A 12,059-nucleotide genomic window follows, 5' to 3' on the forward strand; every position below is an offset into this window, starting at 1 on the left:
GATTAACATATTGCTGAAATGAGCAAGTCCATCATTGTCAATCATTACATAACGTTTCAGTTATTGTTCACATTTTTCTTCTGGTCCTGTTCACTTCACTGAGGAACATTTCTTTGAAGTCCTTCCAGGCTATTCTGAAGTTCCTTCATTCATGATTTCTCATAGAACAATAGAGTTTCATCATATTCATATACCACAATTTGTGAAACATTCCTCAATTAATGGCAATTGAATTTCCAATTCTTTGCCACTATGAAAAGAGCTGCTATGAGTATTTTTTTGTACTTGTGGGTTTTTTTTACACCTTTTTTTTGTGTTCTCTTTGGGATACAGATCTGGTATTGGTATTGACAGATCAAAGGGAATGCACAGTTTCATTGCCCTTTGGAAATAATTTCAAATTGGTCTTCAGAAAGTTTGGATCAGTTCCCAACTCCACCAACAATGCATATGTCCCAGTTTTCCCACATCCCCTCCAACATTGATCATTTTCCTTTTTAGTCAAATTGGCAACATTGATTGGTGTGAAGTATATCTTTGAGTTGTTTTAATTTGTATCTTTTAAAAATTTTTATTTATTTAAGGCAATGGGGTTAAATGACTTGCGGTCACAGTTAGGCAATTAAATGTTTAAGATCATAGTTGAACTCAGGTACTCCTGACTCCAGGGCCAGTGCTCTATCTACTGCACCACCTAGCTGCCCCTAATTTGTGTTTCTTTAATCCTACTCATCTTTTAAGATCTTCTACTTCATGAAACCTTCCATGAGCAAAATATATGGTAACATTTTCTTCCCCTAATGCAACAGTATTGTACTACAAGTAAAAATTACCTAAGGATTGGAGCTGTTTTAAAACTAGAATGGGCTACATTGCCCCCACCCCCACCCCCACCCCAGGCCTTAGGAGGTTTTCAACTAAAAGTTCACTTGCATAAGATGTAAAGGGAATTATCACTGAGGTACAGATTGGACCAGGGGGCTATCAGGTCTTTTCTAAATCTGAGACTAGGTGACATTTTTATCTATCATGGTGTGCTCCATCTACCATTGTAGACTGTTATCTAGATTCAAGAAATTCAAAATGTGAAACATATTAAATGTCCATTGTAAACATAGACACAATGGATTTTAACAAAATACTTATGAAATTTATATTCTAGCAGGGTGATAAAACATCTTTATAAGTAACCAAAATGCATAATGATGCAAGAAAAATGTTCTAGAGGAAACAAAGTACTATGTGGAGTTAGGGAGGAAAAGGGGGGAAAGGTTTGTGCAGAAGGTTGCATTTTAATTAGGTTTTAAAGGGTGGGTAAAGAAGGTGTCTTTAAAAGTTCGTACTCTTGACAAAGAGATGTTGCTGCTAACCATATACCCTCAAGAAATCAAAGACAAAAAGGTTCAGTAAATACCAAAAAAATCAGAGTAGCTCTTTGTAGATGCAAAGAGTTAACAATAAAGTATCACACAATGAAAGAATTTTAAAGAAGGAAAGGGGTTTCAGGGTCCATTTTGCCCAACTCTTACGAGAAAGGTATCTCTGCCATAAATAGAGGTAGGTGGTGCAGTAGATAGAGTACCTGGCCTGGAGATAAGAAGAGTAATTTTTGAAATTCCAATTCAGCCTCAGATATATACACTAGCTATCTCACCCTGGACAAGTCACTTAGCCTCACTTTTCTCAATTATAAAATGAGCTGGAGATGGAAATATCAAACCACTCCAGTATCCTTGCCAGTATCTCTATCAGTATCTTTTCTGACAAACTGAACGACAACAACAATAACAACATCTCTTCCATAACATACCTGATAAGTTCTCATCCAGCTTCCATTTGAAGACCTATGAGGAAGGAAAACCCGTCACCTCCAGAGGCAATGCATTCTACTGTTGCACAACTCTATTGACTTGGAAGGTTTTCCTGACATCAAGTCTAAATGCTCTGTGATTCTGGTTCTGCTTTTTGGGGTCACACAGAAAATCTATTCCCTCTTTTGCATGACCAATGTTTCACATATTTCAAGACAGTCATTGTATCCTCCTACAGTTAGTCTTTTATTCTCTAGGATAAATATTTCCAGTTTCTACAACAAACCTCATTTGAAAAGGATTCAAGTCTCTTTACCAGACTTGAAAATGTGGCTTTCCTCTGAACACTCTCCATCAGTTTCCTCATCAGTAAAATGAGCTGGAGAAGGAAAAGGCAAACAATTCCAGCATCTTTGGCAAGAAACCCTCTCCCCCCACCTCACAATGAGGTCATGAAGGACTCTTCTGACATGACTGAATGGAGTTACATGAATAAAAAAAACTGAACAAAACTATCAAACATACTTTCTTCACCAACTAATTTAATAATCTTGTTAAAAAAGGAAATTGTGCAAGGAAAAAAAAACCACCTCCCTGATATCTTAGAATCAGAGAGTGAAATAGAAATACACAGACTCTACTAATCCCCTTCTGAAAGAAATCCAAAATGGACATTCCTAGGAATATTTATAACAAAATCTAGAGCTCCCAGGTCATACTTGTCTCCAGTATTGACTGCCTTAAAATGCCACTTTCCAGGGCAATGGTGGGTTTTCTTGGGAGAAAATAGAAGTAAAAAAAGAATTAAGGATCTCTGCAGGTATCCACTACATGAAGAATGATTAAGCAGTATGTGGTAATGAATGAAATGAAATAGACCTGTGCTGCTTTCAGAAAAGATGAACATAAATAATGTAGAGAAGTCTGGGAATACTTATTTAAATTGATTCAAAATGGGTTAACCTGAACTAAGAAAACAATCTGTACAATGACCATAATAAATGGAAAGAATATTACTGCCTCTCCCTGGCACTATTAAATTCCACATATTTAAATGACCAAGGTTGGCTTCCATTAAAAAAAAAAGGAATGAATGTATTCTCTCATCACTATAAAGAGGTTGAGATTTCATGACCAAATGAAAGACAGAGGATGCAAACAGATTAGATGGGTAATATTGATTATATAACATTAAAAAAGTTTTACACAGGGAAATATTTAACTTTAGGGAAAAATTTGCAAAAGATTTTTTTCTGATAAAGATCTCATATCTAAGACATATGAGGAGTTGATTCAAATTCATAAGAACAAGAATTCTGTTCCAATAGCCAAATGGTCAAAGGACATGAAGTCAATTTTCAAAGGAAGAAATCTAAGTTATCCATAATCATAATAAAAATATTCTAAATAACTAATAATTAGAGAAATGTAAATTATTTTTTAATTAATTTTTTCACTTAGCAAGCATTTTTCTTCTTCTGCCTATTTAAAATATCCAAAGGCAAGCAAAATGAATTTCACATATTCATCATTTCTAAAATTATGTCTCACATATTTTAGTTATTTAATTATTTTATCTGCCAGGAGGTGGATAGAACAGTTGCTTTAATTTGAATTTCTTCAATTATTAATGTTTTTTATATGTTTCAAATAGTTTGAATTTCTTCCCTTTAGAATTTCCTGTTCATATTTTGACTTTTTATTGATTCTTATTCTTATAAATTTGGATTAGTTTCTTTAAAAAAGAAAGTTAGTGCAAGGATTTTCTTTAATCTGTTTTGTTTCCCTTCTAATATTAGCTACACTAGAGAAATACAAATTGAAGAAACTCTAAGGTCCTACCTCATGCCCATCAGATTGTCAAAGATGACAAAAAAAGAAAAAAAGGGAAATAGCAGTATTAGAGAGACTTGAGGAAAACAAGGACAGTAATTAATTCATTTTTTGGTGATGCTATGAATTGTCAATTTGGGGTGTCATTTGAAAATATGCCCCAAAGTCACAAAAGTGAATAACTTTTGATCTATATAATTCCATCAATAAACATTTGTGAATCATCTATTATGTGACAGACATTGTGTGATAAGTGCTAGAGATATAAAAAGAGACAAAAGTTAGTTCCTGCTCACATGGGAGACAGCTAGAGAAAATCCCCAGAGCCAAGACATGGGAGACCAGTGTCACTGGATTGAGGGATACATTTTGGGGAGTTAAGGTGTCCCATACATAAAGAGATCAAAGACAGAACAACCCATATGTACAAAAATAATTATAGCAGCTTTCCTGTCTTTCTCCCCCACCCCCACCCCATGGTAGCTTAGAACTAGAAACTAGAGGAATATCTATTAATTGTGGAATACCTAAACAAATTATAATCAATGAAATAATGAAGTATTATTGCAGTCTGAGAATTGGTGAAAGGGGTGATTTCAGAGAAACCTGGGAAGAATAGCATGAACTTATGCAGAATGGAACCAGAAGAACAATTTCTACAATTGCAACATTGTAAAGATAAACAATTTGAAAAACTTAATAATTTTGCTCTATGTAATGTACAACTATGATTCTAGAAGACTGATGAGGAAGCATACTATCTACTGATAGAGGATGATAGATTTGAGATGCAGGATGATGTGTATCTTCTTTGATATGGTCAATGTGAGTATTTGTTTTGTGTATTTATTATGAGAATTCTGTATTTTTTCTTTTTGTTCTCCCTAATTAAGAATAGGTGTGTGGGAAAAGTGGTCTAGGTTAGGATAGATTTATAACACACACACACACACACACACACACACACACACACACAAACACACAAGAAAGTAAAAGAAAAGGAATTTAAAAAGTCATTGAAGCATTTTTTTTTAAAGTACAAAGGAGAACAGAAGGAAGGCTAGATAGAATCATAAACAAGCAGGAAAGCTTTGGAAGTTAAAGGTTGAAATAATTTATATTTTAAAAAATAAGCTGTATATAAATGAGATCTGTCATTTCTTTTTAGTTGTTGTTATTTTATTTTATAGATGGAAATGTTTGTTTGTTTTGGTATTTGTGAAGTTCAGAATAAAAAAATGCACCTCCCTCTTTACTGGTATGAAACATTGCATATGCTATCATACTTAGTGGATGTGTTGGTAGCTTTTAAAAAAAAATCTTTGTTACATGGGGATAGCTCTCTTAGGGAGGGGGAAAGAATAAAAATCTTTGGAAAATAAGGTGATGTGAATTAAAATATATCAATAAACATTTAAAAATAACAGTATTGTTAGGAATTTGGTGGGTAACAAGGGGAAAGGTATAACATTTCAGACATAGAAGACGAACTAAGGAAAAATAAACAAAAGCAAGAAAGTATAGTCTTTGGGGAAGGGAGACATAGATGAGTCCTCTTTAACAGGCACATAAAATTCCTTGAGATCAGATAAGGTCAATAAGGTTGGGTAGTACTAGATTATGGAGTCCTTTACAACACAAATAAATTTGGGAATTTTTTCAATACATAGTAAAGAGCTACAAAAAATATCTGAGAAGAGAGGCATGACTAGATTTGTACAATGAAATTATCTTGTTTGCTTTATGAATGATGGTTTAGAGATAGGAGAGATTGGGAGTTAGGAAGACATGTTAGAAGGCTGCTTCTTAGGACCAGGCTGACAGAAATGGAGACATGTACAAAAGCTGTATCAACAAAAATAAAGAAGAGGAGATTGAGGTCAGAGATATTTTTGTCCCTTCTCACCTACTAGATTATAAACTCCTTAAGAGGCAAAGACTGTTTAATCCATCTTTGAAAAATGCGTAATGCCCATTAAAGAGCCTTATATGTAACAAATTCTCATCAAATATTTGTCAAATGAATAAATGAATGCCCAAAACAGTAATCTACAAAGTAGAATGCACACATGTCTTCATGTACAAAACAGTCTGTTGGAATCTAAAATATCAGAATCTAAAATATCAGAGGAAGGCAGCACAACTATTCTATCCCCTTGCAGCTGCTGTCTGCCTTTGCTATTCTCTTTCCTACTATCTGGGCACTGGGTGAGCTTTGGGCAAATGATCGGACAGAAATGTTCCTTCCCAGGCAGACAGAAAGGCAGAAAGGCAATTATTTCCTACCTGTACTGGGTTCTTACCAGAGGGTTCAAGGAGACAAGAACAGAACATCACATTTGCAACTTTGCTAGCTCTGCCCCTTAAATCTACTGAACGGCTGAGAAGTAAATAAAGTCCATCCATGACCAGGAAACCAGATACCACCTGGGCATCTTGCCATCTGCCTTGATTCAGTCCCTTTTCCCTAATCTGTCATGGGTAAAATTCTGAACTTGTCACTTGATCTTCTGAGACCATATGCTGCTTACATTCTCACCCTTGACTCTGAAATCAAGGAAAATAGAAATTTCTAGACTAATTTGATCAAAAATTTTTTGGTTTAATCATGATTTAATAAACAAAGCCAATGATATAATTCTTCCTTTTGGATCTATGTGTCTTTGTGAAATCTTTTTCAGCTGTTATGGCCATTAAAACCAAGTGTCAAAACAAAATGAATTTAGAGCAAGAATTTTGAATCGGGGCAGCTAGATGGCAAAGTGGATAGAGCACCAATCCTGGAATCAGGAGTACCTGAGTTTAAATCCAGCCTCAGACACTTAATAATTACCTAGCTCTGAGGTCTTGGGCAAGCCACTTAACCCTCTTGCCTTGCAAAAAAACCAAAAGAACTTTGAATCACTGTATCATAAAGAATTAAGATTTTTAAAAACAATGAAGCATATTCTATCACATTTGTTTAATTAAAATACTCTTTTTAGTCTATAATTTTATTAAAGGATTTTTATAATTCTAATAAAATTTTAAATTATTTTAACAGTTTCATTTTATCTTTTTAAAATTACTCTATTCTAAATATTTTATAAAGTATGTACTATATTGAGTAATATATGTATATTAGGGGTACAAAATAAAAATATTTTTACTGATTGGGTACATATTCAAAAATGTTTGGAGATCAGTGAACTAAAAAACATCCTAGATCTGCAAATCTAAGTTTTCAGTCACATATAGTACAACATTTTTGTTTGCAACTTACATGCAGTTCGAAGTGGAATTCCAAATTTCCCCTGAATGTTACTGACCAATACAATCTGGCCTGTTCTTCGAGAGATCATGTTGGGAAGCAGGGCTGCAAAATACAGAAACAGCAATTGCATTGAAATAAGTGTCCCTATTATGATTACTAGAGGTTACTTCTAAGTTTCCTTCCTAAGAATAAGGTATGAAAAGCAGAAGAATAAAAATAAAATAGAAGACACCTAGATGGTGCATTGATTTGTCACTGAACCTGGAGTCAGGAAAGTGAGTTCATATCCAACCTCAGACACTTATTAGCTATGCAACTGCACAAGTCATTTAATCTCTCTGAGCTTCAACTTCATCACTGTAGAAAAGGGATAATGATAGCATTTACCTCTTAAGATTATTGTGAGGATAAAATAGGTAATGTTTAGCATGGTGTCTGGGGCATATTTTGTTGTTGCTCAGCCCTTTCAGTTATGTCTAACCCTTTATGATCCCCTTTGTAATTTTCTTGGCAGAAATATGGCATTTTTTGCCAGTAAATTTGCCATTTACTACTCCAGCTTATTTTACAGATGATTAAACTGAAGCAAACAGGGTTAAATGATTTACCAGGGTCACACAGCTAAAGAAGTATGAGAGGTCCAATTTGAACTCAGCCCGACACTATCTTCTGTGCCATCTAGCTGCTCACCTGGTACATAGAAGGCACTTCAAACAAGCTTTTTAGAAATCTAATACAATTCTCTTTAAGAAGTTAGGTGTCGGGGCGGCTAGGTGGCACAGTGAATAGAACACCCATCCTGGAGTCAGGAATACCTGAGTTCAAATGCGACCTCAGACACTTAATAATTACCTAGCTGTGTGGCCTTGGGCAAGCCACTTAACCCCATTTGCTTTGCAAAAATACCTAAAAAAAAAGATAGGTGTCTCTCTTCCTTAATTCAAAAAATACTTGTGTGTCTTGTTTAATCTGATATTCTTTAAGATGGAATTAATATTTCTTGAACTATATATTTCTGATTAGAAATTAGTCTCTTATCCTTTAACTAATAGTTATAAAATGTCAGTCTGCTATTTAGGCCTATCTCCTACAATATTGACTTCACCTGTGTCAATACTATCTGGTCATCTCAATAAATTCCTTACCTGATCAACAAAACTCAAGATAAGAGACATCTTGGATGAGGAGAGAAAATCCTATTGTTATTTGTAAACATTTACTCTTCAGCATAAGTGGAATTCTTGTCAATAAGAATTTTAAACAAATATTATAAGATTTGAGAGAATCATATTGTAAAATCATTTCATCTATGTGAAATCTCATTGACTGGCTGCCAAAGGTTTTATGATTCTTTGTTCATTTTATATAAAATGCTCTCCAAATTTTGCATCAATGTTGGCATTTGCAAGGATGCCATCCACCCATGTGTTTGGTAAGGTCCTAGAGAATGAAACTTCATGTATTAAACTAACTTTGTAATTTCATTTTTAGTTTAAGGAAATTATGGTTAACAGTCTTAGAAATTGTGAGGAAGGACCAATAGCCCATCTTTGTGAAGCATGAATAAACTATGATTGTAGGTTTTTCCCTCTGGTTGTATGGGTAAATGGATTAAATGGTCAGTTATTTGATGTAATTTGATAGATGGGTAGATGATTTCTTGTTGACAAATTCTTTTACCCATCTTTTCTAATATCTGAAATTGTACCATTATATGTATTCCTTTTTGAACCCCCTTGGCTTTATGATCTTTTTAACTTTCCTATTAAATGGTAATATCCTTGAAAGAAGTAACACCTTAAAGAGAGTAGTTCTTAATTTTTTTTTTTTGTCCTGGATCCTTTGGCAGTTTGGTAAAGTTCATGGATCCTGTCTCAAAATAATACTTATATTTTTTCAGTCCTTTTAAAAAAGTACTTATTTTTTCAACTGTATGCAAAAATAGTTTTCAATGATCATTTTTTTTTTGGTTTTGAGTTTCACATTTTTCTCCCTCTTTCCCTTACCTTCCCCCCCTCTCCTTGACAGAAAGCAATCTAATATGGGTTATATATGTATAACTATGTTAAACAAATATCTAAATTAATTATGTTGTGAAAGAATCAAATCGAAATGGGAAAGAAACATTAGAGGGGAAAAACATAACACATCAGACAAAAATTTTTAAAGAACTGAAGGGAATAATAAATTTTAGTTACAGCTTAGTGAAAATGAAGATGCCATTTTCCCCCCTTACAAGTTCAAGGATCCCCTGAAATTTATACACAGACTCATTGGTTAAGGCCTCCCACATTAAGTCATTAAGGTTTCTTTCAACAGGGGATGAGTATAGTAAACTAGTTTACAAAATGACAGTTGAGAACAAGTAGGTCCTGGATTGTAAACCTTAGAAGTTTATAGAAAAATGAATCTTATCATTTCTATACCTTCTATAATTTTTTTTTAAGTTTTTGCTAGGCAATGGGGTTAAGTGGCTTGCCCAAGGCCGCATAGCTAGGTAATTAAGTGTCTGAGACCGGATTTGAACCCAGGTACTCCTGACTCCAGGGCCGGTGCTTTATCTACTGTGCCACCTAGCCACCCCCCCCCTTTTTTAGGGTTTCTATAATTTCTATAAAAGATCTTTAATTAGAATTTATTACCCATGCTGAGCAAAATTGTTCTGTGAACTTTTAATTGAATATTTATTTAGAATTTAGCACCTAGGTGGTGCATTGGATAGAATGCTAGGTATAAAAATAAAAAAGACCTATGTTCAAGTCCAACCTCAGACCCTAGCTGTGTGACCCAGGACAAATCATTTAACCTTATTTGACTCACTTTCCTCACCTCTAAAATGATCTTGAGAAGAAAGGCAAACCATTCCAGTATCTTTGCCAAGAAAATTCCAAATGCAGTCACAAAGAGTTGGACACAACTGAAATGACTGAACAACCTAGAATTTGTAACCCAATAACTTCTCATGCTGATGGTACAGTAGTTTGTTGCATTTAAGATAATTTATCTAATAGTATATAGTTGCCCATGAATCGTCAGTGAAGCTACATATGGAAGACAAGGAGAAAAATGTGACTATAGCTTGCTTAGGAAGAAGTCTTAAGTTTGTGGATGATGACAACAAAATAATAATAATAGAAATGATGATAATTATAATGAATATTTATATAGTATATATTTATCCTCATATATATGTATATTTATCTTAACATCATTGCTATGTGCTAAATAGGGCAAGTCTTATTAATTCTATTGATAATGAGAGAAATAATTATTTCTCTCATATTAATAACCAGTTATTAAATTAGAATTAAGGTTTTCTGTACCTATTTTCTCAAACAAAGCCCAGCCTCCCAAAGACATTTCTGACCTTGCCCCAAAATTTACCCAACCCAGACCCAGATTATTTGGGTAGAATTCTTACCCCACCTTCATTCATCATTTATTGACTGGTTGGAAGATAGATTCTTTGCTTAGATTGCCTGAGATGGGAGTAGTCTGGCTTCAGATGAGTCTCTCTTTGTCCATGAGTGACATAATCAAAGTCATGTTCCCATCCCCTCAGAATAAACCCACCTCTCATTATAATATTCATTCTCTCCTTAATTGTTAAGCAATCAAAGTTGATTTCCATCTGTCAGGATCACCTACTCTTTCAAGGACATATAAGCACTGCTCAGCCTCCAAGAGCAGTCTTTGATTTACAAGAAAAAGCCAAATGACCATCCTCTTATTAATTATTTATTAACTATAATTAATAAAATGATTGATAATTGCCCAGAAGTTATATTTCTCAAACTTTTCATACGGCACAATAAGAAAATTAAACTTTGCAAAGACTGAGTGACTTGGCCAACATTACATAGTAAGTAGTGAAGCACATTATTGATCCCAAGTTCAGTGTATTTCCCATTACATTATACTAACTTTTATGCAATAGCTAGCATTTATATATTGCATTAAAGTCTATAAACTGCTTTACATATATTATCTCATTGGACCTTAAAACAACTCTATCATGTTAAATTCTATGAGGCATTATTATTATATTCATTTTACAGGTAAACACACTGAGGCTAAGAGAAGTTAAGTGAATTGCCCAGAGTCACATTATTAGTAAGCTTTATTGGAAGTTATTATAATTCAGTGAGTCATTGTTTCCTGATCTGCTTATCAACCAGAGATGTCACCCAGACTGTAACTCTTTTATTACCTTGCTATTTATCATAGCAAGTCATGTCTTACCTGTTTGACCTTGTTTTAAACATCAAATATAGACAATTGGGAAGGAACTGAGATGCAAAAGTCCATTCTCTCTCTCTCTCTCTCTCTCTCTCTCTCTCTCTCTCTCTCTCTCTCTTTTTAGGTTTTTTTTTGCAAGGCAAACAGGGTTAAGTGGCTTGCCCAAGGCCACACAGCTAGGTAATTATTGTGTCTGAGACCAGATTTGAACCAAGGTACTCCTGACTCCAGGTGCTTCATCCACTACGCCACCTAGCCGCCCCAAAAGTCCATTCTCTTTTGCTGTCCTGGACCTATCAGAATTATCTGTATCTCATGAAAATTATCAATAAAAGCTGGCTCTGTCTTGAAGCCCTTGCTGGTTTCTAATAATCAGCCATCAACTTATTGCTAACGATATATTTTTAATAAACTCTTTTAATTCTTTTCCCCTGCGTTTTGTCTTTTTAATCAAAGCGGAAACCTGAACAAAGAATTTTCCTTTTAGCAGAATCTGCCATATGAATATAAGTATAAATAAAAGCTAGACTTTTGCCCCAGAAATGTCATGGGTCCAGTGCTTTAAAGATCAGTAGCCTGTGGAAGAACAGCAACTGGATAATTTTCTTCATGATTTGTAAATTCAACTGAAAGTGACTGATGAAGGGGAACATGGAATGGCCCTTAGATGGAGGGAGCCAATGGTATTTGTGTCAAAGTATGATATCTGAAATGTTGCAAGATGATACAGTGAAGGAAATGAGTGCCAGAGTATTAGTCAAGTCCATGTCTTCACTCTAGATCCAGTGATCTTTCCTTTAAAAAAAATTCTTAACTTTCTTTGTGACATGTTTTCTTGAAAATCTTGTACAACCTATAGACCCCTTTTCAGAATAATATTTTAAATACATGAAATAAAATGAAAGATCACAAAGGGAACTGAT

At 34.3% G+C, this 12,059-nt stretch overlaps 1 protein-coding gene across 2 annotated transcripts in view; it reads right to left on the reverse strand.

Annotated features, from left to right (window-relative positions):
- DHRS7C (dehydrogenase/reductase 7C) overlaps window positions 1–12,059 on the reverse strand; it is an 88,668-nt gene that overhangs the window by 34,206 nt on the left and 42,403 nt on the right. For both annotated transcript variants that reach the window (XM_074225103.1, XM_074225104.1), the window contains exon 5: window positions 6,907–6,999. In XM_074225103.1, coding sequence (XP_074081204.1) covers window positions 6,907–6,999 — 93 coding nt within the window. The remainder of the gene's footprint in view (window positions 1–6,906; window positions 7,000–12,059) is intronic.

The sequence above is a fragment of the Macrotis lagotis genome, chromosome 2, assembly GCF_037893015.1.
Source record: "Macrotis lagotis isolate mMagLag1 chromosome 2, bilby.v1.9.chrom.fasta, whole genome shotgun sequence".
Lineage (NCBI taxonomy): Eukaryota > Metazoa > Chordata > Mammalia > Peramelemorphia > Peramelidae > Macrotis > Macrotis lagotis.